At 43.6% G+C, this 22,061-nt stretch overlaps 1 protein-coding gene across 1 annotated transcript; it reads left to right on the plus strand.

The window, feature by feature from the left end:
- The first annotated feature begins 9,591 nt into the window (after positions 1–9,591).
- LOC110486049 (metalloreductase STEAP4) lies at positions 9,592–20,524 on the plus strand. The gene is made up of 11 exons (XM_021557368.2): positions 9,592–9,968; positions 10,052–10,275; positions 10,444–10,551; positions 10,872–10,942; positions 11,047–11,134; positions 14,085–14,363; positions 14,456–14,550; positions 14,655–14,765; positions 14,853–14,895; positions 15,856–16,020; positions 19,425–20,524. The coding sequence occupies exons 2-11, from the start codon at positions 10,054–10,056 to the stop codon at positions 19,686–19,688; spliced, it is 1,446 nt and encodes a 481-aa protein (XP_021413043.2). The 5' UTR covers positions 9,592–9,968; positions 10,052–10,053; the 3' UTR covers positions 19,689–20,524.
- Positions 20,525–22,061: the final 1,537 nt, after the last annotated feature.

Below are 22,061 nucleotides of genomic sequence, written 5' to 3' on the forward strand. Positions count from 1 at the left end.
GCCCTGCTCTCAAGATCTCCAGTATGCCTTCACGGTCCGGTCCATCCAGTGCCACCTCCACACACCAGCCCTCCGTTGGCAGCTCCCCGCACCAGGCTTCCTGTGCGTGTCCTTGGCCCAGTACCACCAGTACCACCACGTACCAGGCCTGCAGTGCGCCTCGCCTGTCCAGCGCTGTCAGAGCCTTCCTCCTCTCCAGCGTCGCCTGAGCTGCTCGTCTGCCCAGCGCCGCCAGAGTCTCCCGTCTGTCATGAGCCGCCAGAGTCTCCCGTCTGTCATGAGCCGCCAGAGTCTCCCGTCTGTCATGAGCCGCCAGAGTCTCCTGTCTGTCATGAGCCGCCAGAGTCTCCCGTCTGTCATGAGCCGCCAGAGTCACCAGTCAGTATGGAGCAGTCAGAGCCGGCAGTCAGCCAGGATCTGCCAGAGCCGGCAGTCAGCCAGGAGCCGCCAGAGCCGCCAGTCAGCCAGGATCCTCCAGAGCCGCCAGTCAGCCAGGATCCTCCAGAGCCGCCAGTCAGCCAGGATCCTCCAGAGCCGCCAGTCAGCCAGGATCCTCCAGAGCCGCCAGTCAGCCATACTGTCACGCCGTGGGCTTATTATTCTGTGTTTTCTTTATTATGTTGGTTAGGCCAGGGTGTGACATGGGTGATTTACGTGTCTTGTTTTGTCTAGGGGTTTTGTTGTCTATGGGGTTGTGTTCAGTTGAGTGTTCTAGGTAAGTCTATGGTTGCCTGGAGTGGTTCTCAATCAGAGGCAGGTGTTTATCGTTGTCTCTGATTGGGAACCATATTTAGGCAGCCATATTCTTTAGGTATATTGTGGGTGATTGTTCCTGTCTCTGTGTTTTGCACCAGTTAGGACTGTTCACGTCTTCATCTTTAATTTTTATTTAATAATTAAAGATGTTTATAAATAACCACGCTGCATTTTGGTCCTCCTCTCCTTCCCAGGAATTCTATCAACAATGACAAGACACCGGGGTCTGACAAATTGGATGTAAAATTACTGAGGATAATAGCGGACGATATTGCCTATTTGTATTTGGTTCAACACAGTCCCACAACTTCTAGGCCCATGGGTCGCCTTGTAGGATTCAAATTTTGCCAGGGCACTAGCATGTAATTTGCTATTCTCGTGTTTGCAGCAAGCATTTCTTGTGAGTTTCCAGTTTTTAAATCCATCTCGTACAAATCTGAATTCGACATTTGCCCCAGGAAAGTACCTACAAAACGAACAATAAATTAGATATTTTGCTTTACTATATTCAATCCACACGAATGGGATTGAATATAGGAAGAAAACCAGGAAGAAAAGCAGCGTGAGATGCCATTTATCATACTTGAAGGGAACTTTGCTAGCTTTGGTTGACAGGCTGGTTCATCAACGGCAGACAAATCTGTCGGTGGACCTACTGCAGGTTCGTCCCCGCCCGCAGCATCAAGAACGAGGGGAGACGGTGGGGTAGGCAAGCATACCTGGCTCAACGTGGCATTGGCGGTTGTGATGTGATTGCAGTTGTTTCTATCCTGGCGCCACCTGTTAAGGTCTCATTCTGGAAGCTATCGGTAGATTGATCCAAATTATTTTCTGGCGCACAGTCTTTTTCCTCCAGACGTCTTTTTTTGAAAAACCTAGCCATCAACATTTGGTTTTCCATTGCTAGAACTACTAAATTACCTTAGCTGGTGAGTCAATTCGAGTAAGCTAACAAATAAAAATAGAAAATTACAGGAAAAATCCACGTGTTCAAGATATAGGACTTTCAAGACGGTAAGTGTCACTTGCCACATAATCACAATGATGCAAAATGCATTGCATTATCATAATGATGTGGCAAGTGAAACTTTGCTTCTGACATGCAAAACATTTTGGGACTGTATTAACAGTGGACTAATGAAAAAATACCAAAATATTGTTTTTAAGTGGATTTTTCCTTTAAGTGCCAGGGAGAGAAGAAATGAAGCAGAGCGTGTAGGCCTGCAGGCCTGGAGCGTTACAACGGTTTGAGAGGCAGCCTGACACACAGTTAACTGTTATTATACATGACTGTCAGAGTTAAATATTCAACAGAGTGTGGTCAGAGGGATAAATTATAGATGGACTACAGTGAGGAATTTGATCAAGAGTGGGATTTGATGTCAAAGGGAATGATAGTAACGAAGAAAATGTGTAGAAAGGGGGGATGGTGAGGAGGGAGTGGAGTTGAATGGAGAGATGGGAATGAAGATACTGTAAGTGTATTGTCAGTTTCCAGGCAGATGAGCTACTAGGAGACAAGCTGGTGGTCACTCCTCACTCACACACACACACACACACACACACACACACACACACACACACACACACACACACACACACACACACACACAGGTCATCCAGGGTGCTGAAAGCTCATCTCTCATTGGTGAATCACTCATTGATGTTTTACGACTGCCGTGATTGAAACGCTATAAAGCTTCTGGGATCATGTGAGTGCGTGTTAGATCTGACCCATTTAACTTTACAGGCCTCACATGGCGCACCACTGGAGCAGGGGTCAAGAGCGATATTCCACCATACAGTATGTCACCCAAACACTCACACACACACATACACCATTTCTTTCACCAGCCTGTCCATATCACAGGGAAAAGCTCAGCTTGCAACATCTCCCTGTCTCTTTCCAAAGTTTAGATGTTGCAATAGGGGCAACTTTACTACCCATCTATTGCGAGGGAGGAGGAAAGGAGAAGTAGAGGAGGAGGACCATTTCATCACCATCTCTCCATTCGACTCACTTTCTTCGTTACCATCCGCCCCTCTTGACATCAAATCCCACTCTGGAACAAAACCCTGACTGTAGTCCATCTATAATTCATTCATATGACCATGCACTCTGTTGAATAATGTCCACTGATATTTATGTATCTGATAGTTCTCTCCCTGCCAAGCACCTACTCTAATAACCCCAGTACTTATATGAAAGGTTCAGCCCATTTCCCCCATCCTCCTGCCCTCTAGTCTCACTCTGACTCAGTTCCCAACTAAAGTAGTTGCAGATAAAGGAAAACTGCACTGTGGGTTCCCCTCAGAATACTTAATCTGTATTGGAAAGATGTCATTTTGTCTGAGCCAGAATGGCCCATAGGGCAGGAGCCTATCTCCTGTTTCTGTAGTGTAAGGTAGCTTGAGGTACAATTACAAACCCTGGACAGGATGTTAGTTTATCTCAGGGCCTTACCCCCAATTCATTTGAGTGTAGAGTACTAAACAGAGAGGCATCGGCCCTGTTTTCAGTCATAGGATGACTCGAACAGGGAATGGAAACCCCATCCCTCCAATCTCAGGGTAAACACTGTAACCTCAAGGACACAGGCTTACAGTGCGCTTCCCTTAATCTGTGAATTTCCTGTTTTGGGACCTCAGTCAGTGGTCTCCCATGCTGGTCCTGGGAACTCAGGGTGTGTTGACTCCTGTTTGGGCTTTTTATGGTTATGGACCCTCTGAGACTGGAGGGTCATTGAACTGGTGGTTAGTAATAAGGGTCTGTGTGGGTTAAAGAGCAGTTCAGGTCACACGCACTGCTGACAGGCCATCTGTAAACAATGAGATAAAACTGTTTTCTGTTGTTTTTTCTTATCTTGTCTTGTGACCCACCCAGTAACATCAACACAGTCTCTGTCTGGTCCTTAGCTAATACCAAACAATTATAAGCCTGATCAAACTAAATCTGATTAACCACATTAATCCCAGTCTTTAGTTTAGACCTTGATTAGGTGTTTTAGTGCTGGGCAAGAACAAAAACCTGCAATTCCAATAGCCAAAATTGAAGAACCTTGTTATTATGGGAGGAAGTGAATACATATTGTTAGTTACCAGGTAACAGAAACTTAAGGGGACAGACCAATCAGAAGTCCAGTAACTAGGCTGACGCTGTACCCCATTATCTGTGTGTGTGTGTGTGTGTGCGTGCGTGCATGCCTGTGTGTGTGCGTGCGTGCATGCCTGTGTGTGTGCGTGCGTGCGCCTGTATCTTCCCCTCCCGTCTTATGAGATAATGACTGCTTGTGAGTGGGTGTGATATGGGTTCCAGAAGCAAACCCACAAATTACAGGCTAATGTAAAACCTAGTTTCTCTCTCTCTCTCTCTCTCTCTCTCTAGCTATTTCTCTCTCTCTCTTTCTCCAAATACACACACACAGACTATTATTATATATGACTTATATATGACAAGGTTTAATATCATTACTCAATTCCACCTCTGAAAGCTCCATAATTGCTGTGTTTGGGTTAAAGGTGAACCACAGTACTGCTGACCTGTGATTGCTCTCTGTGGTTTACTGTGGGTGGGTAGCAGTGTGTCTATGTGTGTCTGTCTTTGTGTGCTTCATGCAGTGTATGTGAGGGTCGTTAATGTCGTTCCCACACACAGAGACTGATCAACCAACACACACGCACACGCACTCAAATCAAATTTTCTTGGTTGCGTACACATATTTTACAGAGGTTATCGCAGGTGCATTGAAATGCTTGTTTCTAGCTTCAACAGTACAGTATACAGTACCTAATAATACAAACCAATACACACAAATCCCAAAAATGTACAGAAAGAAATGAAGAAATATCAGAACGAATGTCGTAGTCTGGAATATAAATTAACATACTATGCAACAAGCAACAATTTCAATGATTTTTATTAAGTTACAGCTCATATAAGGATATTAGGCCCTAATCTATGGATTTCACGACTAGGCAGGGGCGCAGGCCCACCCACTGGGGAGCCAGGCCCAGCCAATCAGCATTAGTTTTTCCACACAAAAGAGCTTTATTACAGACAGAAATGCTCCTCAGTTTCATCAGCTGCGGTCTTTTATTTCACCACATGAAACGTGGGACCAACACTTTACATGTTGCATTTAATCTTTTGATCAGTGTGTGCACGTGTGTGTGTGTGTGTGTGTGTGTGCGTGTGTGTATATATATATATATATATATATATATATATATATATATATATATATATGTATATGTATGTATGTATGTAAGTATATATATATACATATATGTGTGTGTACCAGTCAAAACGTTGGACACCCCTACTCATTCAAGGGGGTTTCTATATTTTTATATAAAAATATCACATTTACATAAGTATTCAGACCTTTACTCAGTACTTTGTTGAAGCACTTTAGCAGCGATTACAGCCTCACGTCTTCTTCTGTATGACGCTACAAGCTTGGCACACCTTTATTTGGGGAGTTTCTCCCATTCTTCTCTGCAGATCCTCTCAAGCCCTGTCAGGTTGGATGGGGAGCGTAGCTGCACAGCTATTTTCAGGTCTCTCCAGAGATGTTCGATCGGGTTCAAGTCCGGGTTCTGGCTGGGCGACTCAATGACATTCAGAGACTTGTCCCGAAGCCACTCCTGCATTGTCTTGACTGTGTGCTTAGGGTTGTTTTCCCGTTGGAAGGTCCTGAGCTCTCTGGCGCAGGTTTTCATCAAGGATCTCTCTGTACTTTGCTCCATTCATCTTTCCCTCGATCCTGACTAGTCTCCCAGTCTCTGGCACTGAAGAACATCCCCACAGCATGATGCCGTCACCACCAGGCTTCACCGTGGGGATCGTGCTAGATTTACTCCAGACATGACGCTTGGCATTCAAGCCAAAGAGTTTAATCTTGGTTTCGTCAGACCAGAAAATCTTGATTCTCTTGGTCTAAGAGTCTTTAGGTGTTTTTTGACACACTCCAAGTGGGCTGTCATGTTCCTGAAGAGTGGCTTCCATCTGGCCAATCCAAATCATGATCAATCAATTGAGTTGTAGAAACATCTCAAGGATGATCAATGGAAACAGGAGCTCAAATTAGATTTTCATAGCAAAGGGTCTGAATACTTAAGTAAATAAGTTATGTCCGTGTTTTTATTTTGAATACATTTCACTTTGTCATTATGTGGTATCGTGTGAAGATTGATGAGGAATACATCAAATCAAATGTATTTATATAGCCCTTCTTACATCAGCTGATCACTCAAAGTGCTGTACAGAAACCCAGCCTAAAACCCCAAACAGCAAGCAATGCAGGTGTAGAAGCACTAGAGAGGAACCAGGCTATGAGGGGTGGCCAGTCCTCTTCTGGCTGTGCCGGGTGGAGATTATAACAGAACATGGCCAAGATGTTCAAATGTTCATAAATGACCAGCATGGTCAAATAATAATAATCACAGTAGTTGTCGAGGGTGCAACAGGTCAGCACCTCAGGAGTAAATGTCAGTTGGCTTTTCATAGCCGATCACTGAGAGTATCTCTACCGCTCCTGCTGTCTCTAGAGAGTTGAAAACAGCACGTCCGGTGAACAGGTCAGGGTTCCATAGCCGCAGGCAGAACAGTTGAAACTGGATGTTACGTTCCCCAGTTTATGTGTTGTAGTTTGTGTATTTGCATGTGTTTTATTTCAGGAAATGGCTTCCTGAAATCCTCAAGCAGCTGATTGGTCGACTCCAGGGCTAATTGGAGAGCTGACCCCGCCCCCTCGTCAAGACACAGCTGTCTCCAATTACACATTAATTCTGAAGCTACATAAAAGCCAGTGTTCTGTTCAGGAGAGAGAGATTTGGAGGTAGGGATTGCTGAGAGATTTTGGAGGTAGGGATTGCTGAGAGATTTTGGAGGTAGGGATTGCTGAGAGATTTTGGAGGTAGGGATTGCTGAGAGAGATTTTGCTGAGGTCATTGCAAAGCGATTGTTTGTGATAGAGAGTTTTTTTGCTAGAGGTTGATTTTGATGGGAGTTCATTGCTGGGAAGTTGGTATGTTCTGTGAGTTTGTTGCTCAGGTAGAGCTTATTTGACGTCCTCTGTTTGTAAAATTGTGTAATATTCTGTTTCATTTGTTCCCAGGGGGGAAGGGGAAGGCACCTTGGGAGTGCTTAGGCAAGAGGCCCGCGGGCATACATATACCCATAGTATATTCACTGTCTAGGCACACTAGGTAAGACCTGGGCGGACCACTCTCTGTATTTTGGTTAGGGCACCAGGTGGTGCTAAATTAGGTAAGTAGTGGGTAGGCAGGTAAGATAGGAGAGGGGGGGCTTTGAGATTTACTTTCTTTGCTTTGGTTCCGTCCAGCCCCTTTTCCCCATATTACCGTGTAAAGGAATAAAGTCCTTGTAAACGGTACCACATTCTGTCTGTCATCCTTACTCGAACCTACAGTCCATACCTTTTTCACTTCACAGAGAGTTTAGTTGTAGCAGGGTGTTGCGTTCCCTCTTCATAGAGGCGTGCGTAACATAATGGGGGCTCATCCGGGATCTTTCCATTAAACCCACCGGACCCTGCTGCTCTGAGCTCTCTGTGGTTAGTGATGGTAGGTTGTGAGTTTGGATGACTTGTTTAGTTAGTGTGTTCAGTAGACTGCATTGTATAAGATGGCTGCATCAGCCATCTCCAAGTTTTTGCAGCAGCACGGCCAGGTGGACTGGGGACAGCAAGGAGTCACCATGCCAGGTAGTCCTGAGGCATGGTCCTAGGGCTCAGGTCCTCAGAGAGAGAGGGAGAAAGAATTAGAGAGAGCATACTTAAATTCACACAGGACACCGGATAAGACAGGAGAAATACTCCAGATATAACAGACTGACCCTAGCCCCCCGACACATAAACTACGGCAGCATAAATACTGGAGGCTGAGAGAGGAGTGGTCAGGAGACACTGTGGGCCCCATCCGATGATACCCCTGGACAGGGCCAAACAGGCAGGATATAACCCCACCCACTTTGCCAAAGCACAGCCCCCACACCACTAGAGGGATATCTTCAACCAACAACTTACCATCCTGAGACAAGGCCGAGTATAGCCCACAAAGATTTCCGCCATGGCACAACCCAAGGGGGGTGCCAACCCAGACAGGAAGACCACGTCAGTGACTCAACCCACTGAAGTGGCGCATCCCTCGTAGGTACGGCATGGAAGAGCACCAGTAAGCCAGTGACTCAGCCCCTGTAATAGGGTTGCCAATCACATCAATATTATGATCAGTGATTAGTTCATTGACTATAACTGCCTTGGAAGTGATAGATCTAACATTAAGTAGCCCAATTTTGAGATGTGAGGTATCACAATCTCTTTCAATAATGGCATGAATGGAGGCGGTCTTAATTCCAGTGAGATTGCTAAGGCGAACACCGCCATGCTTAGTTTTGCCCAACCTCGGTCGAGGCACAAACATGCTCTCAATGGGGATAACTGAGCTGACTACACTGACTGTGCTAGTGGCAGACTCCACTAAGCTGGCAGGCTGGCTAACAGCTGCCTGGCCTGCACCCTATTGTGGAGCTAGGGGAGTTAGAGCCCTGTCTATGTTCGTAGATAAGATGAGAGCACCCCTCCAGCTAGAATGGAGTCTGTCACTCCTCAACAGGCCAGGCTTGGTCATGTTTGTGGGTGAGTCCCAGAAAGAGTGCCAATTATCTACAAATTCTATCTTTTGAATTTAATCTATTTTAGAATAAGACTGTAACGTAACAAAATGTGCAAAAGGTCAAGGGGTCTGAATACCTTCCGAATGCACTCTCTCTCTCTATATATATATATATATATTATACAAAGTACATCCACTGAGTTTACAAACAGAAAGACAAAGCCTGATCAGGTGAAAGCTATGATCACTTATTGATGTCGCCTGTTAAATCCACTTTAATCAGTGTAGATGATTAAAAAAGCATTTTTAAGCCTTGAGACAATTGAGACATGGATTGTGTGTGTGTGTGTGCTATTCAGAGTGTGACTAGGCAAGATGAAAGATTTAAGCAAACTTGAAACAACTATGGGAAGCATTGGCGTTAAAATGGGCCAGCATCACAATGGATTTCTTTCCACACCTTGTCGAGTCCATGCCCTGACGAATTGAGGCTGTTCGGTGAGCAAAAGGTGTTCCTAATGTTTTGTACACTCAGTGTATATGTATATATAATGGTGTGCATAGACATTATGTGAATAGGAAAGGTGTGTACAGCAGTAGTTGTACAAGATGAGCGAGGGGGTGGGGTGACTGTAAACTAGGCCCAGTCTAAAGCTTGGGTTCACTAATCATTCTCTGCTCTGATCCACCTCAAGCATTTAGATTGCTCTTGCTGTGATGAAACCAGTGTTTAAAGAAACATTTGAGCTCAAGGTCACCAACTGCTGTATTTGGGAAACACTGTTCATGGTGATGTGACACAGTTCTTCTGGTATTTCACATTCTGTGATTTTTGGAGTTACAAGCTTATTGTTGCACACAATGGAATGTTGTCACATCTTAGAACAAAAGCCATCTGAGGTAAGGTAGTATTACAACAAACCAAAGTGCATCAGCTGTTGTGTTATTGTCCTGAACTGTGAAAGGACCTGTGCTCGTATGCCATTTAGTAAACTCTTGTTGCAAAGTACATACTGTTTTGAATATGTATTTAATGTTAATATTTCTGCATGATAGAGCACAGACATGATAGAGCACAGACTATTCCACTATTATGTAACCTTCCTACTTCCCAGAAACCACTGGCCTCTCCTCAGAGACACTACAGACTGAGTGCCATGGGCTGTCATGCACACACACACACACACACACACACACAAGCAAAAACACACCGCTCCTCTTCCAACAAAGTTTCCAGCTTGGCAGAGAGACTAATCCCTTCCCTCCTCAGACCAGGAGCGCAGACACAAATAGAGACTCAGTCTGTAGTATCTCAGTCAGTCAGTCAGGACTTTAATCTGGATAACTCAGAGGATCTGCTCCAACTCTGAATACTATTGTTTTGGGACATGTAATGCAGAAAACATTTCATTGCAGGATTTCAACTACAGTAAGCTGTCCTAGCATTGATTGACAGTGCTCTGTCTGGACAGTACTGTAACTCCATCTAGAGGTGTCTGCTGAAGAACTTAGCGAAGTTCCTGCGAGCTCCATTTATGTGAATGTACTTTTTCTGTGATTGAAACTTCAGGAAGGTATTTTAAACTCTTTGGTCTTTTTGACACTTTCTGTTGCTTCTATCTACGACTCAAGGAGGTCTTTGCCTGTCTCTGTTCAGGCATGACGGGTCAGGAGAGGAGTGAGGAGAAGAGTGAGTGTGTGTCCCTGTCTCCGATGATGGAGGCTGTCCCTGCCCCACCTGAGAGTGAGAGGGTGTGTGTGTTTGGGACGGGGGACCTGGGGCGCTCTCTGGGCCTGCGTCTGCTGCAGGCGGGGTACGGTGTGGTGTTCGGCAGCCGACGCCCCCACAGCCGCAGCAGCCTCCTACCCCACGGAGCACAGGTACAAAATAAAGTAGATCTGGATTTATGTGGTGATATGTTAAATGTGGATATGGGTTTTTACTTTGAAAATGTATTTCAATATATTTCTTTATGTTTGAGGGAGTATATGTCAATATACTGTATTTGTGTTTAAGTGTGTATCAATATGTTGATGATGTATATGCAGGTCCTGGGTCATGCTGCAGCTGCTCAGTCAGCCCATCTGATCTTCATCGCTGTCCAGAGAGAACACTACGACTTCCTGGTACCACTGGCCAATCAGCTGAAGGGAAAGGTAGCATATATGTTTTATTACTTCTGCTATATGTATGAATATCTGTTTTGTCACCATGCAACTGTAAAGTTGCCGAATATAATGTATGTCCCAGTGTATTTAGCCAATATATTCTATGTTCCAGTGTATTTCAAATCAAATTTTAATGGTCACATACACATGGTTAGCAGATGTTATTGCGAGTGTAGCGAAATGCTTGTGTATTTAGCAAAAATATTGTACGTACCATTGCATTCAGCCAATAGTATGTATATATATTCCAGTGATTTTGGCAAATATAAAGTATGAACCAGTGTATATGATGCCATGTTGGATTGCAGGTGTTGGTGGACCTCAGTAACAACCTGAGGAAGAATCAGTACCCAGAGGCCAACGCAGAGTACCTGCAAAGGTGAGAGCTATACAGTATAGGTTGTTATTATGTGTATGTTTTGTTAATTAGGGATGTTTTTATATGTTGATATAATGTGAATGTGGTTATATGTACCTGAACAGTCTGGTTCCTGGAGCTGAGGTGGTTAAAGGCTTCAACACCCTGTCGGCCTGGAGTCTGCAGAATGGACCTTCAGATGCCAACAGACAGGTATACACCGAGGTTTAAGCCAGGCCCATGACACCAATTGGCTACTCGTTTCAAGTCTATATACTGTACACTACATGATCAAAAGTATGTGGACATCTGCTCATCGAACATCTCATTCCAAAATGATGGGCATTAATATGGAGTTGGTCTATCCTTTGCTGCTATAACAGCCTCCACTCTTCTGGGAAGGCTTTCCACTAGATGCTGGAACATTGCTACTGGGACTTACTTTCACTCAGCCACAATAGCATTAGTGAGGTTGAGCACTGATGTTGGACGTTTAGGCCTGGCTTGCAGTTGGCATTCCAAATTATCCCAAAGGTGTTCCATGGGGTTGAGGTCAGGGCTCTGTGCAGGCCAGTCAAGTTCTTCCACACAGATCTTTGACAAACCATTTCTTTATGGACCTCGCTTTGTGCACAGGGGCATTGTCAAACAGCAAAGGGCCTTCCCCAAACTTTTGCCATAATGTTGGAAGCACAGAATCATCTAGAATGTCATTGTATGCTGAAAGCATTAGCCCGAACTATGAAAACATCTGCAGACCATTATTCCCCCTCTACCGAACTTGACTGAGGGACCTTACAGATAATTGTATGTGTGTGTTACAGAGATGAGGTAGTCATTCAAAAAACATGTTAAACATTATTATTGCACAGAGAGTGAGTTCATGCAACTTATTATGTGACTTGTTAAGCACATATTTACTCCTAAACTTGTTAAGGCTTGCCATAATTTATTGACTCAACACAATTTAGGTTTTCATTTTGTATACATTTTTTTTAATTTCTAAAAACATAATTCCACTTTGACAGTATGGGGTATTGTGTGTAGGCCAGTGACACATCATCTCAATGTAATCCATAACAAATGCAGGTTGTAACATAACAAAATGGGGAGAAAGTCAAGGGGTGGAATACTTTTTGAAGGCACTGTACATTTTGACTCCTCTGTGCTAAATAAGAACATCTTCATTCTGGAGCTAGAAACCGGTATTGTGTATCCTCTGTAAAGAGAAGCTTGCACACACACACACACACACACACACACACACCAGACCTGGGAATATTATTTTGTATTTTATTTGAAAATACCAGCTTTTCAAATTCTTTGGGTAGTTGAATATAGTTTTCAAAGGCAATACTTTTCTTTGATATTCAAATGCAGCTCTCAGAAAACCAAATAATATTTGAGTTATTTGAAAATAAAAAATATTTATTTGTTTTGCCGCTGAATATAAACCACAACAGTTAGTTGAATTGGTACAAATACCAACAGGTCAATATTTATTGGGACCCTTGAGCAAAAAAAATTGCAATAAAGACTGTTGAAAATAAATAATTCAATTACTGAGCTATAGTCAATGCAAATTTCCTTGGGAAATTATATTATTTTATACTAATACAATTGCTCAGAGAAAGTAATAATAAAACAATTGTATTGGCACCGCTGTTTTTAATACTCTAGCACATTCCCCTTGTGAGGATAAAGACACGGAGCCTTTTTCTAATATGTTTAATGAGTTGGAGAACACATTCAGAGCAATTATTTTGGGCCAATTAACAATTTCTTTGTGGATTTTTATTAGTGTTTGGGGTCATTGTCTCGTTGGAAGATCCACTTGATGACATCCTGGCAGAGGCAACCAGGTATTTCACTAATGTAAGGGTTTTCGTCCTCCTTCTGACGAAGAGGAGTAGTATGAAGGATCGGAGGACCAATGCGCAGCGTGGAAAGTGTTCATAGTTTTTTAATGAATAACGAACACTGAACAAAACAATAAACGTGAAGTAATCAAAACCGAAACAGTCCCGTGTGGCACAAACACTAACACGGAAAAATAAACACCCACGAAACACAGATGGAAAAAGGCTACCTAAGTGTGATTCTCAATCAGAGACAACTAACGACACCTGCCTCTGATTGAGAACCATACTAGGCCGAACACAGAAACCAACATACAAAAACAAACAGACTGCCCACCCCAACTCACGCCCCCCCCCCCCCCGCAAAACCTGAACCTATAGGGGAGGGTCTGGGTGGGCGTATGTCCGTGGTGGCGGCTCTGGCGCGGGACGTGGACCCCACTTCACCATAGTTTTTCTCTGCGTCTTTATCCGCCTCCGTGGCCTCTTAAAAACGGCGACCCTCGCCGCCGACCTCGGACTGGGGACCCAAGCCACGGGTCCCGAAGGGACGGGAGAATCCCGGCAGCGCCGGACAGGCGGGAGAATCCCGGCAGCGCCGGACAGGCGGGAGAATCCCGGCAGCGCCGGACAGGCGGGAGAATCCCGGCAGCGCCGGCCAGGCGGGAGAATCCCGGCAGCGCCGGCCAGGCGGGAGAATCCCGGCAGCGCCGGCCAGGCGGGAGCACCTGCAGGGAGGAGACAGAGACAGCCTGTTGCGTGGGGCTGCCACGGGGCCCACCAGGCTGGGGAGACCTACAGGAGGCTTGGTGCATGGAGGAGGCACCGGATGGACCGGGCTGGGGGGGAGCACTCCTCCAGGCTGGATGCCCCTTCTGTTTTTCAACACCAAATCCACAACTGTCATGCTCGGTCAAGGAGCTCTGTCATGTCATCTGACAAAAGCACCTGTCCCAATCCAAGTACCAATGCCGTTAAGCAAACTCCAGTCATTTGCATTTTTATATCATTTTAGAAAAAGACTCAGTGTTGTTATCCTCGCAAAGTGAGCTATTGAAAAGTATTGATAACAGGGGTGTCAATAATTTTGACCCATACATTTTTGAGATTTTTTTTATTACTTGTTAAACAAAATACATTTCTCTCAGGAATTGTATTAGTACAACATTTTATAATTTCCCCTTTTTTTTGGAGCATACAAAAGCTCAGTGTTTGAATGATTTATTTTGTACAGGCATTTTTGTTCATCTTTATCAAGGGTCAATGATTTCGGACCCCACTGTATGTGCATAAATATATGTCAGGTGTATATCTGCGGGGAAAGTGTGGAGGCCAAGCAGGCAGTGATAGCGGTAGCCACCAAGCTGGGTTTCAGTGCCCTGGACCAGGGATTTCTCTCAGTGGCCCGGGAGCTGGAGGACTTCCCCCTACAGCTGTTCCCCCAGTGGAGGCTCCCCCTGCGCATCTCCATTGGCCTCAGTGCTGCCTTCTTCTTCTACCTACTGATCAGATACGTCATCTATGCATACGTCACCCAGGGCGAAGACATCTCCTTCAGAATCATGGTCTCACTGGCCAACCAGGTACTGGCCCACAGGCCCTCTGAGTGTTTGTGTTCTGTTTGTTTCTATGTGTGTTACCAGCTGTTCAAGATGTGTGTGTGTGTTCTCTCCAGGTGTGTCCCATCGTGTCTCTGATCATGCTGTCTCTCTGTTACCTGCCTGGTGTCCTGGCTTCCTTCCTGCAGCTCTACAGAGGCACCAAGTACAGGTCAGACCTCTGTGTGTATGTGTGTGTTTGCATGCATGTATGTTCACACGAGGTTGCATATATATTTATGTTGATTATAAGTGTTTATGTATGTTTAACATCAGGCGCTTCCCTAATTGGCTGGATCGCTGGATGCTGTGCAGGAAACAACTGGGTCTACTGTCGTTGGGGTTCGCCTTTCTGCACGTGCTCTATACACTGATCATACCCATACGGTCAGTGGAGCAAACACTCTAATACACACACAGTGGCATGTATTGTCCTTTAGTTTTTAGTAAAGAAAGTATTGATTTTGTTCTCAGGTACTCTGTGATGTTCTGGGTCACTGAACACACTGTCTCTGTGGTAAGAACACCTACCTAGCTGTAACGCCTAATTAAACACTTTCAAAACAGTGAACATTGAATAGACAAAATGTACAGATGTAGGATCTTAATTTGACCACTCTGTTGTCGCTGAGAATTTTCATGCACCGCAGGATTTACATAAATAAATTCACACTAATACATGGTTACATTAAAGAGATTCTCCTGAACCTTTGTATACTTTTTAGCTAGTAGTCCTGAAAGTAGCACTCACGAGCCAAAAGTGGTCCCCAAAAACGTGTCACATTTGTGCAGATATGTGCACCACGTCATTGGTTTCTCTCTCTCTCTACTGTGGGCACTGAGCCGTTGGGCCCACCCTGCAACCTAATTGGATGATGCTGGGCAAGCCTCTTGCTAGCTGTCACTCAAATGTGAGGGGCTGAAGCTCTTTGGCTAAAACTTGAATTGCTAAGGGACTGGCCCATATGGGGGAAATGTAGGGAAAATGGCGTTGTACAGCTTCAAGAAAACAGTCGCTTTCAAACTAAGTATTTTGTGGCTAATTGTGGTAAGAAAGTAACTTTGCTCATTGATTATGAATGTATGAACTACACATTGAGACATCCAGCCCAAAGCAGGAGGTTTCAAAAACACCTAAGTTCCAGAGCATGTCTTAACAGTGTTGCACTTTTCAGGTAGCCTAATTTTGGCCAGCTAATAGCCTAGCCGCCAATCAAGTAACATTACATTGGCGGAAAAGTGTAAATGGACAAAACATTAAAATCCTGTTGCTGCAGGATTATTTTGCTGTGACACAATACTGGTCATATTAAGATCATACATCTGTACATTGAACACACACCTACAGTATATAGCAGGATTCAGGCACTGGTTTTGATTATACTGGATTTACGCCTCTCCCTTGCTCTCACGCTTCCTCTTTCTCACATTCTTTCTCTTCTCTCTCTTGCTCTCTCTCTCGGTCTCTCTCCCCCAGATCAGAGAGAACAGGACCACAATGTTTGATACTACAACAGCTTGGCATGACGACTCCTACTTGTCCCTGGGAATTCTGGGATTTGGCCTGTACGTCCTATTGGGAATCACATCTCTTCCCTCCGTCATTAACGCTCTCAGCTGGAGGGAGTTCAGCTTCGTACAGGTGAGATCACCAGGACCGGTCACACTGAATGTTTAGGCCAGACACACTTGCGAGGCACTCATTTTCTGCCCATTTTCACTAGCGGTGGAGTTATCGATACAGTTAAATATCGCAATATTATTTTGGACTATAGTATATTGATACTTTGACTCCAAGTATTGATTTGTAACCACCCCCTCCCCTTTTCTTGTTGCTAGGTAGCGTTAGCTAGCGCTAGTCGGCTGTACCGCTAGTATTTGTAATCCTATAGATTGTTCTCATCTTCTTTTGAAATAGTGAGACAATGTTTTCAGCCCTTTTATTTCCATGACTGCTAAAAAAACGTTATTTCATGATCCCTCTTGTCTCTCTGCAGCAGACATATAGTGAACAATATGACAACATCAAATCGCAATAAAATCGATGTATCGAATCATAATATACATAGAATCGTGAGAATGGCAATACCTATTGTATCGCACCTAAGTATCGTGATAATATCGTATCGTGAGGTCCCTGGCAATTAATTAGTAATTAGTACACTAATCTCCTTCGGTGTTTCCCCTATTGACGTATTCATGCGGGGTGCAGAGCCAACATCCAGGTCAGAATGCAATAGAACTCCAGGAAAGTAATCTGATTTTCAGCAGACAAGCCAGAGGTTATGTGCTGGGGATAATAAGGAGAAACTCCGGATCATTCTCTAATTCATTAATTCCCCTCAAATTGGTGCAGGGATTTAAATGTTAAGTTATGCATCAGATATAATTTCGGAGGAATATATTAGAACAGGCCAGGAGAACTCACCTAGAGATGTATGTGCAGGGGCATCATCTGCCCCCAAAATTTGAGGGGGCACAAATTACAGTGTCTGAGGATGGCTTGGTGATGGTCCGGACTGGGGGTCTGAAGTTGGAGAATTTTTCAAACATCTGAAACAGATGTTTCCTGTAATCTGGAACCATAAACATTATACTTAATTATATGTAAAACATATCTAAGCATACCTCTTGAGCTGTCTGACTGGTGAGTCTTTTTGTTAAGAAACAAAATGTTTCTCTGCATCTCTGCTCAAATCCGGGTGAAACCTTGCCAGCAGGTGTGCCAGCAGGTGTGCCACCTAAGATAGTTACACAAGCTAGCTACACTAACTTGATTGATAGCCTGAAATAACTTATTGGTGGCTATAAATGAGGTTGTGAGATTGGGAACCTAAAATTGCTAGGAGGCTAGTAGTATTACAGAGAACCTATATTATAAAAAATGTTTAAACCGGACAAATCTGTGGTGCGCATATTGGCCCGACGCCTCTGTCTGTGTGTGTGTGCACGTGTGTGTATGTGTGTGTCTGTTAAGGTAGGCCAGAGGTCTGCAGAGGTGTGGACTCGAGTCACATGACTTGGACTCGAGTCAGACTCAAATCACAAATATGATGACCTGCAACTCGACTTTGACTTTAACACCAATGACTCGTCACTTAACTTGGACGAGCCTTTTGACTCGCCCTGACTTGATACCCTCCCCAAGCCCAAATATTAAAAATGATGCTATTAAAAAAAAGTGTGCAGTGCATCAACTCTTCACTTAACAGATTAAAGTTTTTATCGGAAAGCAGCCAATCAAATTGTGCCAGTTGATAAAAAGTTGCGCGTGGCTGTGCAGAGGAATGTTGGCGGGTGAATTCAGATGGAGCCCTTGGAAAGATGATACCCCAAATTATTATTTTTTGGATATAAAGACTTCGCTGTATCAACAAAAAACAGATTGCAACTTGCAAAACATGCGGAGGCGCAACAACTTTGTTCAACATTTGAAGTTGCACAAAGAACAGTAAGTCGTGGCTAATATAGCCGACAGCTATATAATTTATATTTATTTATATTATATATAAAACCATTGACATACGTTAGCCTACTGTAACCACACACAGAGAGGGTGTGTGTGTATGTTGTGTGTTGTGTGTGTGTGTGGTAAGGTTGGGCCCCATAGTGATCCTCGATAGTCAATCGCAATGTGGGGGGGGACTTTCTAATGGCAACCCATGTATTTCCATGGAAAGTAATAAATATATATATTTTTAAAAGCATTCATGATTTGCGTAATGTAATATACTAACTATTACTCTTGTTAAAAATATGAAATGGTATTACATTTGGTGAAGAGCACATTATGACTTGTTTAGGACTCGAAACTCAAAGTTTAGGACTTGAGCCTTGTCGGTCTTGACTTGGGACTTGACTTGGGACTTGAGTGCTAAGACTTGAGACTTACTTGTGACTTGTTAAACAATGACTTGGTCCCACCTCTGGAGGTCGGTCTCTGTGAAGGTCAGTTCCATATTTGATCATAGTTAAATTATACAACGATTGCCCCTTCGCTAAGCCACGTCCCCTTCATTACTTAGCAAACTTGGGCAGCAATCTTCCAGGAAGTCCAACTCCCTGTTCATACCACCATTGGAGAAAACCACTTAGGATGATCTTAAATTGTGTTTTAAAGTAACTGTCCAGTGAAAATCTCACTTTTAAAAGTTTATGTTCTGTTAACTCTTAACTAGATAAGGTTGTTGACTCATCCTATACCAGTATTTGTGGCCAAAGCATAAATTGGAGAAAAAACACTATCCAACGGAGCACTGCGATTGGTTGCCTAATATTCTGGGGTGAAGCTTAGCTAAGGGTCAATTAAGGGAGATTTATCTGGCCAGCCTGTTTCCGAGGTTTCTCCAGGCTTCTCCTTGCACAGCTCCAATACCCAGAGTGTTATTAGCCCTATCTGGGATAAACGTGTGCATGTCCAATAGGCTATCCTAAAGCTAAACTATATATTTAAGATAATTGTCAAAAGTGTGTGAGTTTGGGTGTGCTTGTGCGTGTGTCAGGGCCATGCACAGACCTTTGGATGGGACGTGCTCAATGTGAAAAAAGCCCCCCATAGAAAAGCATGGAGTAGACCTTTATTTTATGCAAATCCCACTAACGCCACTGTAAGCAAGCTTATAGCCTACTGCTTAGAGAGAGGGCAATGAGGGGTGGGCTATCAGCTGATCATAGTGAATGTAGAAGGAGCTAGTTAGCTAGCTAGTTAGCTAGTTATTCTGTTGAAACAATCTAACTAGACTTTACCTGTGATTGGAGTATGTTCTGCTGCTAACATCAGCCTCAGGCCTACTGGGGGCAGAATGGTAGGGAGGGGACATTTTCCAAAATAAAAAAAGCAGAAATTAGCTAGTTTGATGGGCAATTAATTTAAATAGCAACAGAGAAAATATACATATGCTTTCCTAAATAGACATTTGCTTTCCTATTTTCTCATAGGAGAGCAAAAAGGCAGGTGCTCAAACTTCCTTAGACCTCTATCTGTGCACGTATCTGGCGCGTGTGTGTGTGGTTCATGTGTTTATGTGTTCTTTTCTCCCCCACCAGTCCAAGCTGGGTCACCTGACTCTGCTGTTGTGTACGGCGCACACCTACCTGTACGGCTGGAACAGATTCCTGAGTTCCTCCACCTACAAGTGGTACACCCCACCGGGCTACATGCTGTGTCTGGTGCTTCCCTCTGTGGTGCTGCTACTCAAGCTGCTGCTCATAACCCCCTGTGTGGACCGAACCATCACCCGCATACGACAGGGCTGGGAGAGGGGGGCAGATCAGAGGAACCCTAAAGACAGCCAACCACTGATACCTTAGAGGACACACACACACACACACACACACACACAAAATAACACCCTCAGTGTGATGACAGCTTTGTCTTTGAGGCATGAACTCTTGTTTCTTTGCTATTGTACCCTCAGAGGTTGGCTACCATTCAATCATCGTTTGCCATGTTTCTGGGATCAAAAACCAACAATAACATTTAATTGATATGCAGTCGTATTTATTTTTATATGACACTGTAAACATTGTTGCATTTAATGCATATATTTTCAACCGTATGTTAACCAGACATGAGTTTTCTCTCTTACGTAAAGAGAATGGTGAAAGCTCTTTCTCTCTTATATCCTCTCTCTTACTGTACATCCTCTCTCTTCTTTGACTGACTGTACAGTTATCCCCGGATGAAACACAGGTTTCAGAGACATATAAATGTTTTTAAATGTATATTTTGTGTCTGTCTCATACATCTCCAGGGGCAGGTCAGACACATAAAAACACATCTATCAGTGTGATCCTCTCTGGGGCAGAGTGTTATTATTTCCTCCAGAAAACAGACTCTCTGAAACCCAGCAACAGGCTTCCCTTTCATCACTAGATAGACAGAGTGGCCCACAGTGTCTTCTGTTATGGGGAGCACTTCCATTTGTTCTGGATATAGCTGGTTGTTTGTGTAGATGCCAAATACCTAAATACATAGATTAACTTTTAGGTGCACGCAGAAAGACATATTCCCAGAAACAGCTTGTACCAACATTAAAAATACAGGAACAATGTGGAAACAATGTTGATTCAACCAGTGTCTGACAAGTGGGATCTTTTGTAATAATTATTTTTATTTCATCAATAAAATAAATGGGTATATATTTTCCTTCACTCACTTACTTCATAAAATACTACACAAACAAAACATTGTATGAAATTCCATTAGCCTGTGTGCCTTCCTGGAAGAACAGTTTGTGAGGCAAAAGTGACACACCATGACTGGTGACAGAGTCTTCTTTCCTGTAGTTTTTGCCAGTGTAATTTCACCAAATCAACATTGGATCATTCAGAGATCCTCACTGAACTTCTGGAGAGAGTTTGCAGCACTGAAAGTAAAGGGGTTGAATAATTTTGCACGCCCAATTTCAGTTTTTGATTTGTTAAAAAAGTTTGAAATATCCAATAAATGTCGTTCCACTTCATGATTGTGTCCCACTTGTTGTTGATTCTTCACAAAAAAATACAGTTTTATATCTTTATGTTTGAAGCCTGAAATGTGGCAAAAGGTCGCAAAGTTCAAGGGGGCCGAATACTTTCGCAAGGCACTGCATATTCAAGTTCTAGTTGTTTATTATGCTGATGTTTCCTCTTGTGTGACTGAGTCAATATTTCTATGAGTAAGGAAACTGGTGAATAATAATACCTGTTTAGGTCAATAATGCCTGTCGTGTTTGCATAATAAACCTGTTTCCTTTTTGTGTCATACAGTGGCTTGCGAAAGTATTCACCCCCTAGTTTTCCTATTTTGTTGCCTCACAACCTGAAAATAAAATATTTTTTTGGGGGGTGTAACATTTTATTTACACAACATGCCTACCACTTTGAAGATGCAAAATATGTTTTATTGTGAAACAAACAAGAAATAAGACAAACTGAAAACTTGAGTGTGCATAACTATTCACCCCCCCAATGTCAATACTTTGTAGCCACCTTTTGCAGCAATTACAGCTGCAAGTCTCTTGGGGTATGTCTCCATAAGCTTGACACATCTAGCCACTGGGATTGTGTCCCATTCTTCAAGACAAAACTGCTCCAGCTCCTTCAAGTTGGATGGATTCCGCTGGTGTACCGCAATCTTTAAGTCATACCACAGATTCTCAATTGGATTGAGGTCTGGGTGTTGGCCTTTCCAAGACATTTAAATGTTTCCCATTAAACCACTCAAGTGTTGCTTTAGCAGTATGCTTAGGGTCATTGGAAGGTGAACCTCCGTTCCAGTCTCAAATCTCTGGAAGACTGAAACAGGTTTCCCTCAAGAATTTCCCTGTATTTAGCGCCATCCATCATTCCTTCAATTCTGACCAGTTTCCCAGTCCCTGCCGATGGAAAAACATCCCTACAGCATGATGCTGCCACCACCATGCTTCACTGTGGGGTGATGTGGTGTTCTCGGGGTGATGTGAGATGTTGGGTTTGTGCCAGACATAGTATTTTCCTTGATGGCCAAAAAGCTACATTTTAGTCTCATCTGACCAGAGTACCTTCTTCCATATGTTTGGGGAGTCTCCCACATGCCTTTTGGTGAACACCAAACCTGTTTGCTTATTTATTTTTTTTCTTTTACGACTAGGGGGCGATATTTACATTTTTGGATGAAAAACGTTCCCGTTTTAAACAAGATATTTTGTCATGAAAAGATGC

The sequence above is a fragment of the Oncorhynchus mykiss genome, chromosome 2 (assembly GCF_013265735.2).
Source record: "Oncorhynchus mykiss isolate Arlee chromosome 2, USDA_OmykA_1.1, whole genome shotgun sequence".
NCBI lineage: Eukaryota > Metazoa > Chordata > Actinopteri > Salmoniformes > Salmonidae > Oncorhynchus > Oncorhynchus mykiss.